Source organism: Gossypium hirsutum, chromosome D09, assembly GCF_007990345.1.
Source record: "Gossypium hirsutum isolate 1008001.06 chromosome D09, Gossypium_hirsutum_v2.1, whole genome shotgun sequence".
Classification (NCBI taxonomy): domain Eukaryota; kingdom Viridiplantae; phylum Streptophyta; class Magnoliopsida; order Malvales; family Malvaceae; genus Gossypium; species Gossypium hirsutum.
This window is the reverse complement of record NC_053445.1, coordinates 38,739,089-38,764,601: the sequence shown is the minus strand read 5'-3', so window position 1 is coordinate 38,764,601 and position 25,513 is coordinate 38,739,089. Positions and strand designations below refer to the sequence as shown.

The 25,513-nt window shown below is 33.3% G+C and overlaps 2 protein-coding genes and 1 pseudogene across 8 annotated transcripts; 2 read left to right on the top strand and 1 right to left on the bottom strand.

Moving 5' to 3' along the window:
* Positions 1-4,068: 4,068 nt before the first annotated feature.
* On the top strand, positions 4,069-10,869 carry LOC107900889 (protein IQ-DOMAIN 1). 6 transcript variants are annotated; one of them, XM_041100569.1, is made up of 9 exons: positions 4,069-4,308; positions 4,407-4,599; positions 4,769-4,878; positions 5,651-5,771; positions 6,512-6,754; positions 7,542-7,769; positions 8,175-8,288; positions 9,555-10,044; positions 10,421-10,869. In XM_041100569.1, the coding sequence occupies exons 4-9, from the start codon at positions 5,688-5,690 to the stop codon at positions 10,570-10,572; spliced, it is 1,311 nt and encodes a 436-aa protein (XP_040956503.1). In that variant the 5' UTR covers positions 4,069-4,308; positions 4,407-4,599; positions 4,769-4,878; positions 5,651-5,687; the 3' UTR covers positions 10,573-10,869. The 6 variants fall into 6 exon arrangements, with proteins under 6 accessions (XP_040956503.1, XP_040956502.1, XP_040956504.1 ...); XM_041100568.1 differs by having other exon boundaries at positions 4,402-4,599; XM_041100570.1 differs by lacking the exon at positions 4,407-4,599 and having other exon boundaries at positions 4,776-4,878.
* A 47-nt stretch (positions 10,870-10,916) lies between these two features.
* Positions 10,917-14,803, bottom strand: LOC107901215 (outer envelope protein 39, chloroplastic). Of its 2 annotated transcripts, none has more exons than XM_016827225.2 (11): positions 14,420-14,803; positions 14,225-14,291; positions 14,085-14,120; positions 13,640-13,784; positions 13,314-13,472; positions 13,144-13,214; positions 12,989-13,067; positions 12,778-12,893; positions 12,515-12,662; positions 11,979-12,048; positions 10,917-11,482 (listed from the first exon to the last, which is right to left on the bottom strand). In XM_016827225.2, exons 1-11 carry the CDS (start codon positions 14,451-14,453, stop codon positions 11,325-11,327), a joined length of 1,083 nt encoding a protein of 360 aa, XP_016682714.2. In that variant the 5' UTR covers positions 14,454-14,803; the 3' UTR covers positions 10,917-11,324. The 2 variants fall into 2 exon arrangements, with proteins under 2 accessions (XP_016682714.2, XP_016682649.2); XM_016827160.2 differs by having other exon boundaries at positions 14,070-14,120; positions 14,420-14,708.
* Positions 14,804-17,996: 3,193 nt separating this feature from the next.
* On the top strand, positions 17,997-22,865 carry LOC121220876 (GTPase LSG1-2-like; annotated as a pseudogene).
* Positions 22,866-25,513: the final 2,648 nt, after the last annotated feature.

Genomic DNA, 25,513 nt, shown 5'->3' with positions numbered 1-25,513 from the left:
CACCATTTTCAATTAGAAATCAAAAGAATTTTCATAGTCATCAAGAGAGAAAGATAACAAGGAGACTATGGGGAGCTAGAATATTAAGTTGGATTCAAGAAATTGAAGCTGGGGGAGAGAGAAAATCAAATTAAAGGTTGAAATCTATAGGACAAGATAAGAACATTGAGATTTCAATATATTTTTAAGTTTGATATTATTGAAATAGCATGGAAAAGATGTTATAGTAGAGTTTTATTATATAAATTCTTATGTTCTTGATATATTAGTGAAGAGAAATAAGTGAAAGTGATGGGAAATATTATAGAGAAAGGGAATAAGGAAGTTATACTTAGTAATTAACATTTTGCACTAAAACAGTTTTGGACAGCAGCAGTAGGTTAACTTTGAAAAATCACCATAAATTGTGGAAATTAAATTAGAGGATGAAAAAAATATGGAATTAAAGCTTACTGAGTCTAGTTTCTCATAGAATAAATTCTGTAAGTAATGGAATTATAAATCATGAGATATAATAGATTTTGTGAGGCAAGGTCAGAATGATTTTGGGTTCCCTTGTTCTGATTTTGGAAAATCATAAAAAATTGTACAAAAATAATTATGGGTTATAATTTATATGTTTAAAATCCTTAAAGAGTCTATTTTCAATATAAACAAATAGGGATATCATCCGAATTCTTTACAAGAAGATAATTAAGTTTTAGTGAAGAAGGGTCGGAACTGTCAGACAGCAGAACAAAGGTGACTTTAAAGAATAAAATATACTTATTGGCTAAACCAAAAATTCTGAAAATTTTATGGTAAGAATATATGTGAGTCTAGTTTCAGGGAAAATTATCATATTCTAATTTTTAGTTCTGTAGCTCAAGATAAAAATAATTTAGTGGCTATGACTCAAATGGACAGTTTTGAATAAATTTTCAAGTAAATAGTAAAATCATAGATAATGTTACTTATAAGCATATTATATAAATTAAGGATGTGGAATGGAGAGGAGGAGGAGGAAATATATATATATGAATATTCATCTAGCATGGATAATTTGCACGTTTTAGGCTCAGTGACTAAATTGAATAAAAGTAAAATTTTAAGGGTAAATTTGTAAAAATGTCAAAAAGTGATCAAATTGCATGAAATGAATTGTTTTATTATTTAAATTAGTAAATTGAATGAAATATTAATTTTGATCAAGATTGGGTAGAAATTTGAGAAAAATAGAAAATTTCTAAAATGTCCCTGAATTTTGGTATTTCTGTAATTTAGCCTTGTAAGTTCGTATGAACTATATTTTGTATAAATTTAATTGAAGTGAATGCTATTTGGTAATGAATATTATATATATGTGTGTGTGTTTTATTATTGGAATTGAATTATTATTGGCAATATGTATAATTATTTGATGCATTGAAATGATTATTGGAAACTCGATTGAGTTGGAAGCTTATTGGAGATATATCACATTATCCATTGGTTCTATCGATAATTTTGGATGATTTGATTCTGGTTATAATGGCATGTACAAGTGAAATTGGTTAACGTTAGCTCATTAATGTTTCGATTTTGATTGGTTATAAATATGAATGCTTGATGAAAAGAAAAGTCTGAAAATTAATTAGTAAACTCTGGTAATGCTCTATAACCCTATTCTGGCGATAGATACGGGTTAGGGGTGTTACACGTACCACTATTATAACCACCATGATAACAATTATTAATATGTCTCCAACCACACCCTCAATTACAACGGCAATCAAGATCTCTATATTTCAATTTTTCATAATTGTTAAGTATTATTACATTCACTTCAGAGAATGAAGCCTTTTTCATTAGAAGGCGTGAGATCATTTCAAAATACTTTATAAAACCTTTTTCACAATATTGATGCTGCAGGAGTACATATATATTTCAATCATGACAAGTTTTAGAGATTATTATTGTTTTCTAATAGTTAAATCATTCTTTCAAATTATTACGCAATTCAAGAGTCAAGAGGATATTTCACAATTAGATATTCCACTTTTAATCCTTCATGTAAATGATAATCATTGAACTTCCACAATAGTATAACTTTTTCATAATTATTTCTGTCAAGTTATATATCTTGAGCTAACAACTAAAGCGAGAAAACACTATTATTCATGTCTATTCAAACTTAAATATAGAAATATGATCCTCTAAATCTATTAAAACTCAAAAAATAAAAAGGATGCTATTAAAACCTTATAATAGCTAAGATCAACCTTGCAATTTAATCAACATAACAATAAAATAAACTAAAAATGTTTGATGGAATATTAATTAGAGACATCACATTATCCTATTTACCATAATCAAGATTTCCATAGAAAATTTCTATCTGTAAAGAATCAAATAGTCATCAGTTGTGTCGTATGCATTTGGATATATATTCAATAGGTTATATTTAACTTTTTCTAAATTTTTCATACTGCATATCCAAATATTGAACATGAGCCACTAGTGTTAAAAACAATAATCTATAATAGGCAACGAAGTACCTTTGGTAAAGCTCACCAAACAAAATAAAATATTTAAAAATGACTACTACTTTTTAATTATATCAATTACATATGTTACAAAAAATATACATATTTAAGTAAAAATATTCAAGTTGTTGATACTTTAATCTTATTAAAAGTCTTCGATCATAAACAAGCATACCATGAAATATATAAAACATAAATTCATACTTAGGGTCCATTTGTTTACATATAAAAGGTTTTACAAAAAATGTAAAAAACATTTTTCTGTGTTTGTTTCACAAAAAATAATTTGGTCAACGGAAAATGACTTATCGTTTTGAAAAGCATAAGTCATTTTTGGAAAAAAAAACTCTTCTATGAGTAATTTTATTTTTATATAAAAGTTAACACATTTTTAAATAAAAATACTCACTTGCTAGTCATGTAACTAAAAAAATGACATTATAATGAACTTGAAATTAACAAATTATTTTTAATATATGCAAAAAAATATAAAATATAAAATTATAGATATAAAATAAACTTAATTAAACAATAAAAAGATAAGAAAATCTCAAATGTATGTTTGTTTTACTGAAAATAATTTTTATGAAATATTTTTAAAAAATATGTCAAACAACATAAAATATTTTACACATATTCATCCAAACACTAGAAAATATTAACTTTTCTAAGAATACAAGTCATTTTCCAGAAATTATTTTCAGTGAAATAACCATACCCTTAAGTACGGAAAAAAAACCATCATTTTTAATTTTTTACATTAGGAATATTGAAATCTCAAAATCTTTCAAACACGCATAGAAATCACATACCTTAGGAGTAGAGGTGCTCATGGACTGGGCGGCCCGACCTAGCTCGACGGCCCGCCCGAAATATGTTCGGGTAAAAATATAGGCCCGAAATATGGGTTTGGGTAAACAAACGAGGCCTGTTTAGAAAACAGGTCGGGCCTCAAGCACCACTTTTTTGGCCCGGGTCCGGCCCAAATATATAATATATATTTTAATTTTAGAATACTTTTTTTATTTTTAAAATAAATTTTTTGTGTTTATTAAAAAATAGATTAGGCCGGGTCGAGCCCGAGCCTAGGACACGGGCCAAAATTTTTTTCTGGGCCCAGCCCAGCCCATGAGCACCTCTACTTAGGAGTGTTGCTTTAGCAAGAACATTGTATGTCTAGATTACTTATTCTACAACGAAATATTGAATACTATCGAGTAAATTGTGCGGATAATATGTTATAAAATAATAATAATAAAGTAAAATCTCTATTATATTTCTGTTCTTTTCCATCTATCATTACAAGTATATATATAGGGACATCAACATCCTCTTAATAGCAGTAACTTTTTTTTTTTTAACATATGTTTTCTCTTCTTTCTGAAAGTATTAATGTAGAATGGTATCATGTGGGTTAGTACTACCGTTACAAAATTGGAATCAAGAGGAGACACACGTCCCGTGATTACCTCTCGTCGTTGACACGTTTGACAACGACTAAACCAAGAGTGGCGAAACGGCACCGTTCCTTTACCGTTTAAGTGTTTTTAACCCAATCCCACTCCCCCCACTCCCACACGACCCTTCCTCGGCGTGCTTTAGCCGATTCCGGTCCTCACAAATTCTAGAGAATTTTTTTTTTCTAAAACCCCGCCTGAGAGTCCCATTTCTTCTTTATGTTGATCCCTTTTGTGAAATTTGACTTTTTCTGTAGGGAGGAAAAAATAAGAATTTTGACTGAGAGTCGACTTATTTGACTGATTGATCGATTGGTAGATCATCATCAATCGAACGGTTTAAAAAGGTACTGTTGCTTAGTTTTCAACTGTTTTTTTGGTTATCTGACGCTGATTCAGTGATTTTCCTTCTTTTTTTGTTTCTGAACAACACTGAAAAGTTTAGTAGCTTTCGAGTTTCGAGCTCCGCGATGAAATTTGCAAGATCTATTACTGAATTGGGGAGTAATTATGACGTCCAAAAACAAGAATTGGGGAGTAATTATTGCAATTTATAGTGATTAGTATTTTAATTGGACTGTTTATTAATGGAAGGAATTAAAGGTTATCCATTAGTGAATAATGGGAATAAATTTCAGGTATTTCCTTTTTATAATTAAGAAAAAAAAAGATTACATGGAAAATGTGAATTCTTTTAGTCTCTCTCTCTCTCTCTCTCTCTATATATATATATATATGTATATATATATAAATTTTGGTTGCTATCTTACTAATGAGATGACAACGATTTGCATGGGGTGCTTGAAGTGAGAAGGTTGATGGGGAATTTATGGTTGCTTTACTTAGAATTAACCAATTGACAATCTTTTAAAGTAGCCGAGGTCCTTCTTCTTCAACCCAAGATTGAAACTTGAAAGGTTAGTTGATAATGTCTTTGCATATTGTTAGTGAATTGAAAATGGTGATTCCTTCTCTCTTTTTTTCCTTCATTCAATAATTACTCCTTTGACACCATTTTCTTCCCTGTATCTACTTGTTTGATGCTTCCAATTTGTATGGCCACCGAAATTAGGGTTCAAGTGACAGTTAAAATGGAACTTAGGCATGCTATTTGTGTCGGTAGTACATAGTCGAGGCAAATACATTTTGGAGTCTTATCCATCTCATAATTCAAATTGAGAATTTGACTGCACCCAGCGCCCTGAGAACATTGGGCAATTCATGTTGTGATTGATGCTTTTGTGATTTATGTATTCAATAATTTGTTTATTATTGATAGTCTGGTTTCTTTCAATGTGTAAGGAATTTTTACCTTTTCATAGCTCATGAAAGGATTGACCCTTTCTTCTAGTGCTGGTTATGATTTAATTTTGTTCAGTGCTATCCTTCTTTTGTGGTAATAGAGGAATTTCCTTCGAAGTGATACTGATTTTGACTACTCTTTCTTGTATAAATCATACTGATCATGTTGTGAAATGGTATTCATTTTTGTAATAGCTCAACACTTGTTACATTGATTCTTGGTTGTGTGTCTTCCACATTGGATCAGATATGTAGGAAGTAGTATCAGGCAAATTGTTTGTCTCATTGCTTAGCTTTCTTTTATGTTTTCATTTCCTATATAGTTTGTGAAGCATCATTATTGACTGCAACTATAGGATTGATTTTTCAAGCATATTTTCCTTGCAGGTCTGCTTTATCTAGTTCAGTTGTCATTGTTGGTACCATGGGTGTCTCAGGAAAATGGATCAAAGCATTGGTTGGCTTGAAAAAAACAGACAAGTCACAATCCTCAGAGAAGAAAGTAAATGTCAGTATGACTAACTATATATATTCTAAACAGTTTCTCCTATTTTGGAGGTTTAGATTGGGTATGTTATTGTGTAATATCATGTGTGCCTCTTCAAAATGAAGTGATGTCTTATTATCTCAAGTTATCTGGTACAATGGAAAGGGGTGTTTTATGGGAACTTACATGCAGCAATTTTCCTTGTTAGTCAAAAGAAATATATGATTTTGTTCTCTTCATCCATCCTAGTCCATGATGCTTTATGTCATTATCTGAATAATTGCACCTTTTTTTATGCTTCTTTCTATTCATCTAGTCTTATTGTTCCTTGTAGAAGGCAAACATGAGTTGATAACTGGAATACAGCAGGATTTGTTGCTTAAAACCTTACAGTAAAGCTTTGTAGTTGCATTGAAAGTGATAGAAATGTGTGATATAAGTGTGGGTTTTTCATATATACTTTCAATATCAAAGATCAATGTCAAAAAAATGTTTAGTAACAATTGGGAAAAAACTTAACCTGGCTACTGCTTAATATAGGTTGTTATTGCGATTCTGGTCTCATGGAAATAGCAAGTCTGACAGGTGAAGTCGTCAAAGTTGGATATTTTAGAATATCCTTTGTCTCGTGTTTGCATGTGTGTGTATGTGTATATTATTTTGGCACATTAATAAGTTAGTACTCAAATGTGATTGATCTAAAGTATACCTCCATTTAAGTATGTTTTTACTTTATACTTTTTGGTCTTTGGTTGTTACAGAGGGGAGCTACCAGCAAATTTCGTCACCGAAGGAAGCATTCCATTGATTTTGACACAGATAAACTTCAAGAAGGGTTGGATCAGAATGCTGCTTCACCAGCCAGAGATGCTAATACTCAAGCAATTGCAGATGCTGCTGGCTCCCCCTCTGGTTCACTTGAAGTGCGTGATGCAGCTCTTAATGAACTTGTAATGGAAGAATGGGCTGCCACAAGGATACAAACAGCTTTCCGTGGGTTTCTGGTATTGATCCCACTTTTTTATCTCCTAGCCATGTCAAATGAGAATTTAAAATCCTCTTTCTGTTCCTAGTTGTTTGGGATGGTTTGCAGAGTTTCATAAAGTTCAAGTCAATACTTGTGTTTTTTATTTAACCTCCTTTATCTTAATAAAGAAAGAGCTACTTCTAGGAATAAGTTAAAAGAATTTCCTTAAAATGTAGAAAATATTTTTATTCTGGGAAAGGGATAATTGGTACTTTCAAAAATGAAATAAGGGGCCAACAACATAATGAAGCAGTGGTCAAACCCCTTGTTGGCACCCTAAAGACCAGGGTTCAAACCCTGCTGTGCCCAAAATTCTTTTTGAAATAAGGGACAAAAAGAATGGGTTGGATGGTGTTGCTATTTTTTGTTGGATCTATAGTGAGTTTATTTCAACAAGCACTCCTTTTCATGTGTTTTATGCATCCTGTATGTGCATATGTTTGTGGATGTGATTTGTCTATGCTAATTGGTATAAGGCAGTACAGTAGGTCTAATCATTGATGCCTAGTTTAGATTTATTCATGTTATATTTCTTCTTTTTTTATCACACCATAAACTGAGGTTACAGTTTCAAGGCTATTTTTTAAAAATAAAATAAAATTTATTGCATTTCTTCCTAACTGCATAGATTACAAATTTATTCATGACAAGAAAGGCCCACCTTCTAATGATTTTCCCTTTACCTGAACTATAATTAAATCAGTAATTTAAATTCACAATTCTTTCGACTGCTGGAATTGAAATGTATATTACTTAAATGTCAGGCTAGAAGAGCACTCCGAGCCTTAAAAGGATTGGTCAGACTGCAGGCCCTGGTGAGGGGTCATGCTGTAAGAAAACAAGCTGCAATGACCCTTCGCTGCATGCAAGCTTTGGTGAGAGTTCAGGCTCGCATAAGAGCAAGGCGTGTTCGACTGACATTAGAAAGTGAAACTGCCCAACAGAAACTTCAGCAACAACTTGCAGATGAGGCTCGCGTTAAAGAAATAGAGGTGAAAAACATTAAATTCTTATTTCGTTATTTCCATAAATTGGCACAACTATTTGTTCACATGCGCTCATGAAATAGAGTTCAACTCATGCAGGCATGTTTTCAGGCGTGTACTCATTGTTTTAAGATTTAAATTTTAGGATTCTGATGTGTCATCTTATTATTCCACTGTGTAAAGCTGATGAATTACATAACTTTTGTGAGTCAAATCTCATTTAGAATGCAATTGACTAAAGTAAAAGGATTGTAGCTTGTAAACCGGCACAAGAGTGATGATAGGTTTTCTATACTAGTTTTTATTATGTAGTTGGGACTTTAGAATGAGGTTATCCATTCTTTTCTCATATTTGAAGCATAGATGTTGGTGGTTTGCTGAATGCGTCATGTGGTTTCTGATTAAATGCAGGAAGGGTGGTGCGATAGTATAGGATCTGTTGAAGAAATCCAAGCCAAGTTACTAAAGAGGCAAGAGGCTGCAGCTAAACGTGAGAGAGCCATGGCATATGCTCTGGCTCATCAGGTAAGATTTGATAATACCACTTTTATTGGTAAAGCAGCAAATTTTACAGTCCTATGAAGCTTTTATCATTTTAGGAATGAATGTTCTACCCCTGAAAGCTGTGCTCAGGTTGCATGAGGTAGAAAGCGTTTCCAATTTTTTAGGAATGAATGTTCTACCCCTGAAAGCTGTGCTCAGATTGCATGAGGGAGAAAGCGTTTCCAATTTCATAATATGTTTCAATGGAGTTGAATTGAAATTTGTCATATCAGTTGAGTTAGAAATGGTAAAAGGTATAGCAATAACATGCTCAAGCATGCTTTTATGGTAGTTGGAGCTTCAAGCCTTTTGATAGTTCTTGAACCTTCTAATTAACACTCTTGGTTGTCTTTCCTACTTCTGAAGTAATCTCCGCTTAAAAATTTGATGATCAAGATATTTCTGTGCTAAAACTTTGCTGTCTTTCGTACCACCTTATATGATATCTACAGTTTATTTCTTCAATAAAGTATGTGTTTTTTGCTTCAGTTTAGTGGATTTATTCAAGAACTCACTCTAAGGGACAGGTGTCCTTAACAGAGCAAGCTCTGTATAAATACTTTTCTTTTGACCGAAGGAGAAGATATAGGAAGAGGAAAGAGAAATGGGTTTTGGATACTTAGGCTCTCTAATTTTGCTTCATTTCCTACTTCGATTTTGTTGGCTTCTTGAGAAGTTGCTATAAAGTGAAATCACATAATAAATAGGAAAATTCTATTTTCTCCAATCTGCACATATGGCTAAACAAAGTGAATGCAATTAAACAGAATCTGTATTTTGAAGTAAATTCATGCATTTTTATCTATTGAGTGTTAAATGTTTATTTTTTACTTTTTACTTATCAAAAATATTGTTTGATTCTTGCCTCTTGATAATCACAACTGCATCTTGTCCACCAGTTCCATCCAAATGTGGAAACTGTTCTTACATTATTATCATTCTTTTCTGCTTTCTTAATGTTCTGAAGGGTTGAACATCTGTTGTTAACAGTTCATTTTTTATCTCGGTAAATTTTGTTACCTGGTCAATGTCTCATCTCACAAGTCCTTGTTATTAGCATCAACCTCCTCTGACAGTTGATGTTGGTAGCCAAAATCTTGTGACAAAACTTCTACTAATCACCTGGTTCTTTTATTGCCTGATACTGCTTAAGCCCTACTAATCACCTGATTGTACTGTTGTCTAAGAATCATGTCAATGGCTGATCTCATTCAAGCTAGTGTTAAGAGTTGAGATCTGTTTCTGCAGTGGCAAGCAGGATCAAGACAACAGTCTGTGCCTGCTGGATTTGAACCAGACAAAAGCAGCTGGGGTTGGAACTGGCTGGAGAGATGGATGGCTGTACGTCCATGGGAGAATCGTTTTCTCGACATTAATCTTCAGGATGGAGTAGTGGCCTGTGAGGATGGTTCTGCAGAGGGAAAGAATGGTGCCAATTCTCAGATAAAACCTGCTATCAAGAAGCCAGCTGCATCGAATCTTCATGCTAACCTGTCAAATCTAAAAATAGGTCTGTCATATTCTGAAGGGAGTGATTCTCCACCTGGTAAGTCAGCAAATGTGGTAGATGCGGTCAATGCATTATCTTCCAAGCCAAAGTCCAAACCAATCATTGAAGATTTGGGTGAAGAAGCTGGCTCAAAACCTGTTATTACTTCAAGATCTCGCAGCAATCCTAAGGAGAGGTCCATAAAATCAGATAAACTGGTGAAAAAGAGATTGTCTCTACCTAACAGTGGTAAGCTCTCTCTTTGTCCACAATATATAGGTATATTCTCCTCGATGTAAACCATTCTACTGGTTGGAGTGGCAATTGGTTAATGCTTGTTTGTTGCCAATGGTGAATGCATGATAATTTTCAACCCTCTGATCCCTGATTATTAACATTAAATTTTCTGGTTCACGCCGGCTGTTGTCAAAACAATTGCGTGATGTAAGAATGTTGCTCTGACACATTATTCCATGAAGCCCAATGGATATCACTGTTGTTCATTGTTCTATGTTTACTGCTAATTTTAGGTTTGATCAGGTTCAATAATGCATAACGACAGGGTCCCTCTTGTACTCATTTTGCATTTTGCTAATTTATTCTTTCACTGTTTTGATTTGAGCAGGTGAAGGAACCGGATCTCAAACCAGCAAGACAGGCAAAACTGCTGCAAAAGTGACACCGGGCTCTAACAAGCCAATAAAGGACAGGTCCAAGTCCAACGGACGTGGGGACTCAAATCCTACAAAAAATATGGCACAGGCCGTTGATCTGTAAGGAAGTATTTGTGATGACAAACCTGTCGGGGCTGCCATCCACCCAGGTCTTGTTATAGTATGTATATAGTATATTATATATATATTGAATTACAGCGCGAGATGTTATGGCTTTATTTTCCTGTCATAAAATTGCTCCATCTCCGTGGTAGAGTTGAGATTGGCTTGGCTTGGCTTGGTTTGTCATGGGAATAAGCCAATAAGGTCAGTAGATTTCATGTGTTAATGTTGTAAATCAGTTGTGATTAAATGTTACAGAATGTTTAATCCATCCTTCTTAGAGGTTCACGAGTAAAAAGTTTAGTGATTCTTTCTTTTCTAAAATTTTAATAAAAGTGACTGATATAAAAGAAAATGGGCACGGATTTTATAATTTTGATTTTGTGCCCCCTACTGAATATCATGTTTTGAAAGTGAGTTAAATTTGGTTTGAAAATTTTGTTACAGTTAAGGGAAATAAATGTAAACAAGAAAGTAAGTGGTATTGAGCAGCTTCTATTTGTGGAAAGAATTTCAGCCTCTACACCGTTTAATTCCAACGTTCCTACCTGTCTCTACTGCTTTTAACAATCAATGACGCCATCATCTTTTTCCCCCACGAAATTGCAACTACGCTATGGGGCAAAGCTTTAAGTGTTTCTCCATGAATCAACATGTCAGTGTGCAGCGTCCCCCAATCTTGTCATTTCTTTTTCTTTTTCCGCTACACAATGAGAAGAAATTTGGCAGCTTGTGTATGGTTTAAAAGTGAATTCAAGATGCAAGATTTGTGACGCCAAAGTATAGAGTCTTTTGTTGAAAGGCATTGATGGCATAATCAACCTGGAAATGACCAAGTGGAGACTTGAACCGAAGACCATACCCGAACCCAACTCCAGATCCTGGTTTACCTTGTCTCATGGCTGGATTTCCTGAAACTCACAAATTAAACCGGTAATAAATCCTGGAATGGTAGTTACGCTTCACTGATAATGGCTTCCATAAATGTAAATATTGGCAACGGCGTGTTCCTAGAATAGCAAGAATGTCTAACTTCACATACCTAAGGCATATAAGAAGCAAATCGATGTTACAGGAATAATTTGTTCTCAAAGTATCCACAAGCCCAAAGATTCAAGATTCGTTGCATCACATCACCAGAACCTAAAATCTAAAATCAACTACCTCGCTGAAACAACCATATATTCTAGTGATGATGATATCAGCAGGCATTGACGAATTTCGGGGTGCTCATAGTCATGATAAATGCAAAAGCTGAGTTGCAGAAAGCTAAATCAGGCTGTTTTAAACATGTGATACACAATGCAACTAGTTGAGAATTGACTAAAGGTCAGAAACAATGTTCAGTGAAAACTAGAAGCATATTAAGATCACAACTTCATAAGGAAGTAGATGAATGGGACTCACCAGGTACAAGCCGACCCGAGCCCAGATCAGTTCCACAGTCCAGGAAAACAGAACCTTCCAACATTTTGCTCTGAATGCAGCAAAATTAAGTCAACACATATGCAATGACATAAACAAAAATTCCCATTCACAAATTTTAAAACTGAATAGCAGCAAAAACAAAATCTTGGTTTTTAATTACCTCTTGGGATTTATCAAATCAAAATATACAATATAATTTTTATATATACCATTAAGTACTTTGAGTGTAGCATGTATAGGAATTTCATCATTCCAGATGTTATGTAAACACAACTTCATCCTATATTTTAAAATAAATTTCCAGGGATAATTTTCAGTTTGGTTTGGCTTCTAATCACTCTCCTAATCTAACAGCCATCTTTTGAAGTTAAAGAAATTTCAAATGGTACATACAGCACTGTAACAGTTACACATGCCCATTAAACAGCTATCAAAGATGATAGATGTGTGAAAAATAACAAAATATAGATTGTTAGATGCAGTGCCCTCTATTTTACAATAAAGCAATTACATACCAGAGGAAGTGTCACTTCAGTATTAGCAACCAAACATGATCTTCCGGATCCAACGGCACCTTCACCGTACCCTCTCACGCTACCTAGACCACCGATTGCAAATGCTTGATATGGAGCCATATCTCCTACAATCGAACCACCTGTCAGGCTGTCAGAGAAAAAGTAAGAATAAAGAAAATTTTGAAATGATATACCACCTAATCTAGAGCTGGATTCATGAAATCTTTGAAGTCAAGTCGGGAATTCTAATCAACATTACTTGCCTTGTCAAGAGAAAGGCCGGTCCAAGTTTGATGCCCTTTGATGCAACAAATTTGAAACGGTTGAAGATTAACCACTTGGATAGAACTGGAATCCCTTGTTCTATTTGCATAGTAAACTGAAATAAGTAGAAACATCCAGTTAGTGCCCTTGTTCAAGATGCATGAACAGCATATTTTAGTAAGCAAGTTGTGGTAGAAATGTGTAAATTACACGAGAAAAACTATGCTCGTTTGCCTTCGCATATTGAGATTCTTGCTTTAAGACTACCATACTGTCATGAGCATTGCCACTGCACAAGAATTAAATTATTGTCAACAATCAGTTCATCATAATTTCTAGAACTGGAAAAAAAAAGTCATCTTTACCTGCAAGTGACAGGAAAACCATCAAGATCTCTGGTAATGGAGCGGCCATCATCACTCAACAGGCGAACATTCTGTAAAGTGAAAAATCTATAAGTAATTACATTTCTTAGGAAGAAAACTGATGATTATGAGGTACCAATCAATATGACTGCAACAAGCATTGTCCAAACCTCAAACTTTACACTTGTTGTGCTGCTCCATTTAGAACTTGCAGGTTCATTTAGATCCAATCCAACTGAAAATCGAGACAAATTCACACCTCCACTCCCCGAACGAGAGAAATTGTCCACAGGTATACCATGGACACCAATCTCAGGTGAAAGTGAGTGCTGGGACAAATAATTATAAATAAGTATATCCACACTTCAGCTTCACAATTCAGTTTTGTTAAATAGAAATTACAGTAATCCTAATAATGATGTAAACTTTTCCCTTCTGTTTATTATTTATCAGCAAACGCCATGGCAAAAACAGCAAAACAACATCAACTACATACCTGCATAACAAAACATTGTTGAGCAACCCATTGTGGTCGAGGCCTCCTGTAAGCTACCAAGATATTTGAATCATATAACCCCTTATCCCATGATACATCAAGCTTCTCACTTCCACCAAATAAATTTGGGTGTTTAATGCAAAGACTGAAACAAACAGATTGAAACAATTATTGGACTAATACCCAAAATCTAATTTCAGTAGCCACCCAACTCAATTAACCAAAGAAGCTATCTTTACCAATACAATTCGTGCCCTAATTTGCTATCCCTTATTAGGTACAGATTGAAATAACAAATATCTGATTCGACATAAAGAAACTCAAATTCTTCATCAATGCTTCTTCATCCACATTTAACTCAGCAACCAAAACAGATGTTATCTTTATTAATAGAATGAGACAAAGACAAAAACAAGTATGGAGTTATCACCTAAAATGACAATACCTGCCAATTACTAGGGATAGAGGACTGCCAGTGTTCCTGTAAGATAATCAAGCGAAACAACTTAATTAATCACTGAAAACCCATTAACTAAAATCCCATGAACAAGACAAACAAAAAAAATTGAAGCAAGAAGTAAAAACCTTAAAGAAGGAAGCATCATAGAAGCACATATCTTGTGGGTGAAATCAACATTAACATCAATCTTGGCTGTCATTACAAAACAAAAGATTTATACACACATATAAAAATCAACAGTTATCATTTTTCATTAAGAATAAAGCAACAAATGTGACTGTTACTTTAACCCAAAAAAAAGGAAGGAAAAAAAAACCGACCTTTGCCTGCATGGATGCTCTTCTGAGCCCCCATAGAGTTAGAGATGAAAAAACCATTAAGCAAAGGGAAATGGATGGATGGAAAAAATGGGTTAGAGTTGTGAGTTAGACAAAGATTGCATTTCGCATGAAATGAAACGAATTTGTGCAAAATATCAAAGACACAGCATAACAAAGAAGAAGGAGAAACAAGAGTCTTGTGTTCCGTGTGATGTTTTTCTTTGGTGAAAGGTAAAGAAGCCTTAGTTATGTATCTATGTGTTCAGTATTTTATCTCATTCTCACCCAAAGGCCGAAGTTCGAAGTTTGTTATCTCCTTTGCTTCTTCTTTGGTCTTACTTGCACGTGGGGTCTCATTATTGGGTTTTGTCCTCTCTTTTTTATATTACTTTTCTCATTGGGGATCCTTCGTTGATTTATCCCTTCTTCTTCTTTTTTTATCTTTTAAATTATTATCTAATTAAATAAATAACTATGAGTAATTTGAAATACCTCAAGATGAATTGTTTCATTGAAAAACAATATTAGAGCATTAAATACAAATCCAAGGTCCACATGATACAAAATTTCCCTTATTTGATATAGACACATGGCACTATGAGAAGTTTTTTTAGAAACATCTATAAATGGCCCTTCGCTTTACATCATCCAGCTCGTCACTGGGTAACCTGTCACCCATATGCCTCTCCCTCTATTAGGCCACCCATTTTTTAGCAAGTACACATTCATCAAGAAGGTACCTTGATGGTACCACTGATGCCTAACAACCTTGTACTACTTTAACAAAAGGAATGTTAAAGTCGTACTACACTTGTTGACAACCAATGTATAACGATCTTGCTACTTGGCCGACAACACATTTTTCATGCCTCAAAATTTTTTATGACATGACGTCACTGGACAATAGATTCCTAGTTTATAAATACCCTAATACATGACAATAAAAGGATCTTATCCCTTTTCAACAACCCTAGCGATATACCTTAGCACACAACCTCATTTCATTCTCCTTATCTCCCTTTCTCCTATTTTCCTCCTTTTTCCTCACTTCGATTCCCCGCTTGCCATAGGTGAACGAACCTCCTTATCACCACCATTATCTCCTCATTATTTTCCCCTTGCAAACACCCAGTAGCAACAATTGGTGTGGTGAATGTAGACGAAGCATGTCTCCTTCAATTGATGCCCCTCTTAACCAAGAAAACCTTACAACAGAGCTTCCTTCAAACCAAACGCAAACTCAGCCACCTGCGCTGGCTATAGAGCAACTAGCCCTCAATCCTAATTAAACGACACCGCGCCAATCTCAAACTCCACATGGTGATTCATTTTCTCTCCCTAGAGACACTCTCCCACCATACTACCAATACACCAAATTAAACTAACAATTAATTTAACACCAAATTCTTCAACAAATCAACAATAACAACTTTCAAAAACTTTAACAGTTTTACAATTTGGTACATGGGCTAGCTAAACCAAGCTCTTATGACCTCAAAAATAATAAAAATTACAAGAAAACTACTTAAAATTACTCACCAATCAATGACCGAAAGTTGAAAGCTTCAAAATGGTTTTTCTTAGGTTTTCAAAGCTTGGTTGACTAGGAAAATAAAGAAGATAGAAAAATCCCACTAACTTGTTCCTTTTATACATTGATTATTTGTTAATTAAGCTTACTTAATTAAATCAGGATTGGTAATTAAATCAGGATTGATTTAACTTAATTAACTATTAATCAATCTAAATGCAATTCCCCGTTCATTATCACGTATTCCAAAATGGTTTAATTTTTATTTTGAACATTTGGCCAATTGCAACTTAAGTCCTTAAACCTTTGGTCAATTAAAAACCTATAGTGATAAAACTTTTACAATTTAGTCCCTGTGCCTAAATTAACTATTAATTCAACAAAATTACTGGACCAAACTTTAATATACTTTTATACCAACTTCATAAATATTTGTAGACCTGATTTACGAAAATGGGATTTCGAAACTGTTTTTTCTGACACCCCTAAAAATCGGGTTGTTACATCCCTTCCTTGCTTAGGACCTACCTGAGACAATAGAGGCTATCAAAGTCAAAGGAACAAGGCTCCCTACTACTGCTTCCATAGTTATCATGAGCTCACTTCCTCTCCGGCATTTTTTTTTATCTAGATTAGGCATTAGGGCATACTAGAAACCCCTCCACCTATGAGTCAACCATTCGGTAGGGCCATTTGAAACAATTTCTAACTTAAGAGCTATATCAGAGGAACCACTCCCATGATAGGGAGGCGGGACCATCTAATGCTCGAAAAGATGACAAGGGCAATAGCTTGCAGGAGGGGTTATTAATGTCCTGATTGGAGGCAATGTAGAATGGACCATCTCCAACTCTAAAGAAAGGCTTGTCTCCAAAACATTATGTATGTTGCTACTCTGTCGAAAAAGCCCAAAGCCTCCTCTTCTTGGCAGCTCCAGTTCTTGGAAGTAGATGAACAAGAAATATTGGATGCTGAGAGTGATGACCTCTTAATCTTATTGTCTCAACCTTCATATCCTCATTTTAGGTGAAGTGGATTCTGGTAGACATAGAAAGTTTAGTTGATATCTTCACTGCTAAGGCCTTATATCAAATACGCCTCAAAGATAGAATTAAATTATAAATATTTGAAAAGATAAAAATGTAATTTTATTAAATTAAAAATTTTTCAATTTTTAGAAATTAAATTATAAATTAATCATTTTAAAAGGATTGTAATTAAATTATAAATTTTTAGGGGTCAAAAGAATAAATTATTACATGAACTTAAAAAAATTTATTATTTAAAAAAAACTAAATAAACATTTATCATAAATCAAAACCATTACTTGCCTCTAACCATATTTGATAAACACATGGCTACAAAACTTACCCTTCAAAACAATTCTTTACCCTTTAAACTCAAAACAATTCTTTAGCTGACACATTAATCTTAAGTTGGATGTCTAAACAATTCTTTACCCTTTAAACTCAAAACATAAATGTGTATTTAAAAATAATATATAATAAAAATAAAATGTATAATTTGAAACTAGTTTAATAATAACACATAAAATGTATACGGTACCAAAATAAAAAAATGTATACAATTGTTTATCGAGTTAATTTATGATACTGACCCAATCAACAATATTATTAACCTATATATAAACATAAAAACAAATATATTTATTAAAGTTAAATTGTTTCGATTTAATTGGAAAAAAAAGTTTTATATACATGATGTCTTAGTTCAAATCTCTCAAATCTTATCATGATAAATTTTTATTGATTTATAAAAAATATAAAAAATAAAAATATTCATATAATTATATAACTTAATTTTTAAATAAAATGATTTTTTTTTGATAATTCAGTAAATGAGTGAGATCGGATTTATTTTTTATAATTCACTATTTAAGTGAGATCGATTGATAGGTGACATTTAAGTTTAATAAGTAGTATACAGATACAAGTTAATATGATATATATGGGCCTGGACTGGATATTGATGTTGGATAATTGGGCTAATAATCTCGAACCCTTTAATGGAGATGGCGGTGTAGACTCAGTCATAACTCAGAAGGCTCTAAACCTCCAACTTCAAGCCTCCAAACCCTACAATTCTCGTTTCTTCAATCTTCTCAACCTCCTGGCAAATTCAGTAGGGTATTCTTTTCTTTGGGAGATATTTATCTGAATCTGAATCAAGGAAAAATGGGGAAGAACGAGAAGTCAGGGGTAGGAGAGCCCTGGTGAAGCATCACAATGCAATGATACAACAATCCAAAGAGAAGGGAAGGTTTTATAAGAGCCAACATAAGAAAGTATTGGAATCGGTAACCGAAGTTAGCAACATCGATGCTGTCATCGAGCAGGCTGAGGAAGCTGATCAACTTTTCTCTATCCACCACCCCACCCCTAACCCCCTCATCAATTTGTAAGCTTTGCCTAAGTCTTCTTCTTCTTCTTCTTCTTTTTTACATTATTATACAGGTTTAATATTAGTTGTAAAACAGTAACCGTGTTTTTTAAGTTAGTGGAAGTTTGGGTTTTTCGTGTAAAGATATTGCCTTTTGAAGTAATTTGGTTGGTTGCGTATTTGGGTTTTTTTTTAATTTCTGAAAGTTTTTGTTTCTGTTTTTAAGGCTTGGACTTTGATTGTAATACCATTTATGTGAGATTCATGGTTAATGATACGTCTGTTGCAAGGATTTTTAGGGACTCAGATTGGCTTAATTTGTTGTTCAAAGGATCTGTTCTATAGGCTAGTAGTATAACTTTTTGCACTAACATTACCGGAACAATGTTCTTGTGAAGTGGTACTTATGCTACTTTGCCTTTTTGAGATTTTATTTAGTCCCATAATTCCATCAATTCCCCCATTCCACCTTTTTTGGAGATGGTTGCAGGTAAGTATCTAATCCATGTTTAAGTTGAATGTGTTAATCATAGTTTTTGCCCGTATATTTAGTTTCCCTACTTCACTTTTCTGAGCATTCTATATATAGTGAATGATTCCTGGACTTTTTTCTGTTTCTTTTAAGCTTTACTATGTTCAAGCCAATGCTTTTGATACCAGTACCCAGTGGTTTAACTGATATCTGTTGTTTTTTACTAGGGATGTGAGCTCAAGCATCAGCGATATGACACCTGAAGAAAGAAGAGAACAGCAGAAGAAAGAGGAAGCACTGCATGCTAGCAGTCTCCGAGTTCCGCGCAGGCATGTCTTATTCTTTTGCCAAAACTCAAACCGACTATCATATGTATGATTGGAAACTAAAGAGTTTTCTTTCTTTTCATATAGGCCACCATGGACTGCAGCAATGTCTGTTGAAGAGCTAGATGCCAATGAGAAGCAAGCTTTCTTAGTTTGGCGCCGGAGCTTAGCAAGGTTAGGCCATGACTAAAATGAACATGGTCTTCTTTTCAATTATTTAAAATAGGGTCAACAGAAAATTATGTGACAAATACTTGCAAAAGATAAATATTTAATTACGGAAGGACAAGTTGAATAATATTGTCAAGAACATATCCTGCGATAGGTCCAAATGCACTGTTCAACCAGGTCAGACAAAGTAAATAATAAATATACCTGCTACAACAAGCCAAATTGAAACAAAAATTTCATCATCTCTATATGATTAGATGTTGTACATTCAGGGTTAGTTTTCCACTTATGGTTATTTTTCAGGGCTGGCTTAAAGATCCTTGCCCCTCTACTTTTCTGTGGATGATAGTGTTTGAATCATGTTTGAAGAGAAGCATACTTTGAATAAGCCTGTTGACATGTGTGAGCATTTTATTATAGGATTGTCTCATCATGTTTTATGCATTTTAGATTTGCAATTGTTAGCATATAGACTTGAATTGATTGTATTCTCATGCCCTTGTGTTTGTTGCAGACTCGAGGAGAATGAAAAGCTTGTTCTCACTCCATTTGAGAAGAACTTGGATATCTGGAGGCAGCTTTGGCGGGTCCTTGAACGCAGTGATTTGGTAAGATTTTTTTGTCTCCTCTAATGAAGGAACTTACTGTTTTTTGAAGGTGAAACGTAAATAACTTTCTACATTATGCTTTTCGTTACACATGACGAAGTTGTGTTAGGTTGATTTTCTTAAAGTAGTGCTGTCTAAGGCACATGAGGCAGTATTGCAGGGTTCAGGTGCTAGATGCAAAACATAAGAAAAACCTTTTCTGGGAGAAGTGAGTCACTAATTTCTAATATAACAAGCTTTATCAATTATCATATACACTCACCCTTGTCCCTACATTCATCTAGAAGTCACTCTGGAACAATATATTCTCATCTATTATTGTAAAACAAGTATGGAAAATTAAGAAACAAAATGACACTCAAGCCAAGGACCCTTGGAAAAATGTGTGCATCAGCTTTAGGTATATTACCCTCGAAAAAGAGAATTGGATGAGAGGTGAAAAGGAGAAAAGAGGGAGGGAGGGGCACAAGCCTAGCATGGAGGGAAGGAAGGAGGGGGCTTGGATTCCTCTCTGGACTTACTACTATATTTTTTATCTTTGAAGCAAAGGTATGAATAAACATTGTGTGATGTTTCTCCACTTTTTCCTAATTTTCTCATGGCTTCCTGTATATAATTTAATACTTGTGCTTTTTTCAAGCCCTGAGATCCACCTTACTGATATTCTGATCACATTATATTCTTTCAGCTTGTGATGGTTGTTGATGCAAGGGACCCTCTGTTTTACCGCTGTCCTGATCTTGAGGTAACATAACATTTTCTTGTGCAGAATATGTAGTGCTGAAGTAGCTTGAGGTAGGTAGAGCTTTTGCAAATTTTTGGTCTTCCAATAAATTAACGAACATTCTGAGATAAATTTAATTATTTGTTAAAGAGGAGGTACGAGGGATTACTTCATATGGTATTGTGTGCTGCTTCTTGAAGCTAGAATGATAACAACTCCAAAATTTGAATGATAAAAGTTTAAGGTCTGATTAATATGAAGACTATTGTTGATCTGCATGTACTAAAGTAGGTTCATTATCATAGAGCATTTAGCATTATTTCTATCAAGCAAATTCTAGGAAGACCATCTTCAATAGTAGCATTCTAAGTTTTGCCAGCATATCTCCAGCGTTGAATATGCTAAGAAATTAAGGGTTAATTGAAATGATATCCAATTTGATTTTGTGAATGTTATCAAAAATGAAAACGTTGATCATGTTTTATTCTCCTCGTCCTACTTTCCTTCTTTTTATTTAATGTATTTTTATACTACTCAGCTGGATTGTGGTTGCATGGGTTTCTGACAAATTCGTTTCAATGTAGGAATATGCAAAAGAGATTGACGAGCACAAGAGAACATTGCTTCTTGTAAACAAGGCAGATCTTCTGCCAGTTTCTATGAGGTTAGTTTCAACTGTGCTATTTTCTCATCTGCTATGGATTGATTCCAATTCCTCATCCACTTACTTTGCTTATTTGCTTCTGTTCTATTTAGGAAAAAATGGGCAGAATATTTTCGCTTGCATAAGGTTCTCTTTGTATTCTGGTCTGCTAAAGCTGCTACTGCTGAATTAGAAGGAAAACTGCTTGACCATTGGAAGATGCAAAATAACATGCGAAAGAGTGATGATCCTGAAACAAAAATACATGGTAGAGATGAGCTCTTGGCTCGTTTGCAGTATGAGGCAGAGGAAATAGTCAAAATGAGGAAATCAGCCTCTGATACCTCCACGTCATCCAATATTCATTCTCCTAGAAACAATGCTGAAGGAACTTCAGCACCAAAAGTGTGATGGTGGGATTTGTGGGGTATCCTAATGTTGGGAAAAGCTCAACTATAAATGCTTTGGTTGGGCAGAAACGTACAGGTGTCACCTCCACTCCGGGAAGACAAAGCATTTCCAGACGTTAATAATTTCAGATGAGCTGACTCTATGTGATTGTCCTGGATTGGTGTTTCCATCCTTCTCAAGCTCAAGATATGAGATGATTGCTTCGGGGTGTTGCCAATTGACAGGATGACGGAGCACAGGGAGGCTGTGCAAGTTGTTGCTAATAGGGTCCAAAGGCATGTTATCGAGGATGTATACAAGATTAAATTACCCAAACCCAAGCCATATGAATCACAGTCACGGCCACCTCAGGCCTCAGAGTTTCTGAGAGCTTATTGTGCTTCGCGTGGGTATGTTGCCTCTAGTGGACTACCTGATGAAACTAGGGCAGCTCGCCAAATTTTAAAGGATTTCATTGATGGAAAGCTGCCTCACTATGAAATGCCACCTGGTATGTCTGCTGAAGATGGGGTGGAAGATGATGGGAACCCGAGCTTGTCTGAAGTTCTCAATTCAGATGCATCTGATGTTGAAGATTCTTTGGAAAATGGAACTGAAACTACACCTGTGTCCGAGCATGTACTAGATGATCTTAGCTCCTTTGACCTTGCCAATGGACTTGTTTCCAAGAAGGCAACAGTTAAGAAGTCAAATGCATCCCATAAGCACCACAAAAAGCCCCAGCGGAAGAAGGATCGATCATGGAGAGTTGGGAATGATGATGAGGACGGAATGCCAGTAACCCGAGTCTTCCAGAAGCCAGTGAATTCAGGTCCTCTTAATGGTTAATGAAGCATCAACTGAAAAAGTACTAGGATAAACCAGTCCTCCTTTCTCATGCCTTCTTTTACCATGGGTACCCAGTGAAACGGAGTTTATTAGTTGGCTGCTGGTTTGTATACCCCCATCTCCACGAAGATGAATGAAAGGAAGAAAGATGAATATATACAGGCATGCGTATGGCTGCAATGCTGCTGTAGTCTTTTTTTGCTTTACAATATACATCCATCCCCTATGGGATTTTAACAGATGAAAGTGGTATGTTGGTGTATATCTTATTTTTGCTTTGTTTTGTAATTTATCTTATTTTAATGTTGAATATCATAATATGTTGATCGAAATCTATCTTTTGCGCTTTCAGAAAGCTTTAATCTCCGTGATTATTAAATAGAATCTTCTTTGTTTTTAATCAAACGAGAAAATGGCTAATTGATATTTGTTATTGAAATAACAAAGTAGCCCATGAATCCTAATCGACAATCTATCTTTTTAATCATCACATCGGGTGTCGTAACGAAGTCTAAAGTGGTTTACACACATCGAGATGTATTGGGTTAGGGTTTTGAAAATTTTGGTTTTAGTTCTCCTTGGTTTATTTTTAAGAGGTTGAGGGGTTTGCCGTCGGGCATTAAAAGTGATTGGAGTTATTAGCTGTGATTATAGCTTCTTAAATTTGGCAAAGTTTAAATTCTATTTAATTTAAAATTTAAGTCTAAATATTTTTAAAAAATTAAATGTCTAATGTTGTGAAGTAAAATATACTTTTAAATAATATTTAAATTTGTTAATATTTTGATATTTTAGTAAGAATATAAAAAATAATTTATTATTAATATTTTACTATATGAAATATAAATTTTAAATATTTGTAAGTAGTTAATATTAATTATTGTAAAATTTAATTTAAATATATAATTATATTTTAAATATTATTAAAATAGAATTATTGTAAATTTAAATATATAATTTTATGTATTGAAACAAATTTCAATAGGAAAATAAATATATACTTGATATAAATATTACAGAAAAAAAAACATTAGATTATAAATAAGGGTTAAAGTTGTCATTTTGTTTTAAAAGTGTTTTTTCAAAGCAAAAGCTAAAAGAAACTATTTTGTTTTTAGATTCAAAAGGTATTTTCAATTCAAAAACAGTTTTGAAAAGTAATAAAAACAAAAACCTCAATGAGATGAGTCAATCGACAAAGGTTAGCCCTATTTTATGCGAGGACTTTTGTTCGCCAACGTGATTTATGTATAATAATTTACCTATATTCTCACATCCTAACAAACATGTAGTAAAATCCTTCATATTTTATGACAAACTCTTTGGTCAAGTCACATTCTCCACATGACCCTACCACTAATCCTACATAGTAGAACATATATTAGGTGGGACTCACATCAAAATTTTCACTTATATGTTAGAATTTTGTGCCCTATTTCGTCATATTCTATGCTATTTTGTTTTTAATGATTTTTTACAAGCAAAACAAAATATATAAACAAATATTGACTTATTGATTATCTAAGATTTAATTAATGTTAAGTTGCACATATTATAATGAGGAAAACAAATTATTCATAGTTTGTCAAATCAAATTAAGCAAGTAGTTCAAATAATATGAGACTATTATGTCATCTATAAATCTAATTGGGGAGATAATTTATCTTAACTATCAAAGCAAATGATAAAACATGCCGTACTTTTAAAAATAATTGAAATTTGTATTATGAAAATGATATTATTAAAAAAAAGATAACTATGATCCTAAAAAATTAATCATTATGTACCGTAAATATCACATTAAACTAAAAAAAGCCACACGTATTTCTAATACATTAGGAAGAAAGTTGAAACCCGGATAAAAATATTAATATAAAAATAACTAAAAGTACATAAGAAATAGATTAATGGAAGTAAATCAAAGTCTACAATTAGATTCAAATTGATTGGTACGTAGCAAAAAAACAATATATGTTTTTAATGAAAAGCAAAAGAAATACTAATTGGCTGCTGCTTGTTTTGACATTTGGTTGTTAATCAATACATCTTTTGAAAATATCATACATGCTAAGACCATTTGATAATGACTCGAGCTGAGAATATCTCAACCACTCAAATCCATACAACTCTCCACTTTTCCTTTTTTTAAAAAAAAAAATTAAAATCGATACAAATCTTTAGTCTTTAGTTAACGTTGTCTTGATGGACCGTAGGTAACGATGAGACTTTGGATTTTGAATATTCGTATGTGTTAAAGTTTTTAATTATATTTTATTAATGTTGATTAAGTCTTAATTTGATTGATATGTATATTGTTATCAATATAAGAGGATATGAGTTCAAGTGCGTTAAAGCGTATTATCCTCTTATTTATGGTTGAGGAGGGACTATGAGTAATTCTAAACATGATGTAAAAAAAATCAAAATTTATAATAAAATTAATTAAAAAAAGATATTATTGATTGAAATCTCACTAGACCTTGATCAATTTTTCTTTTCTAAATCTAAATATATTTCAATTATTGGTATTTTTTATATATACTTTATAATGTTTAATTCTAATGATAGTTTTACCTATATATTAATTATAGTTATAATTTGTAATTATATAAATGTATCACTAATTGTTCAAAAATCTTTATTTTCTATGAAGTTAATTACACAAAAAAAAATTAACAATCTGATTATTATTATATATACTATTTTTGACACAATACTTAAAACTACTCATAGCCCCTCCCCAACCCATAATATATAATAATAATAATAATGATTTTTGTTAAACATTTTCATTATGCAGATGGAATAAGATTTGATTACTTAAATAAAAAAATTATAACAATAAAAAATTTATAATCATTTTAAATAGAGAAAATTGTTCAGTTTTTTAAATCAAAATGTACACCTTTTTATAACCAAAAAAAAATATAACTGAAAAAAAGTGACTAGTAATTGTTATCATTTTTATGGAAGGCTAGTA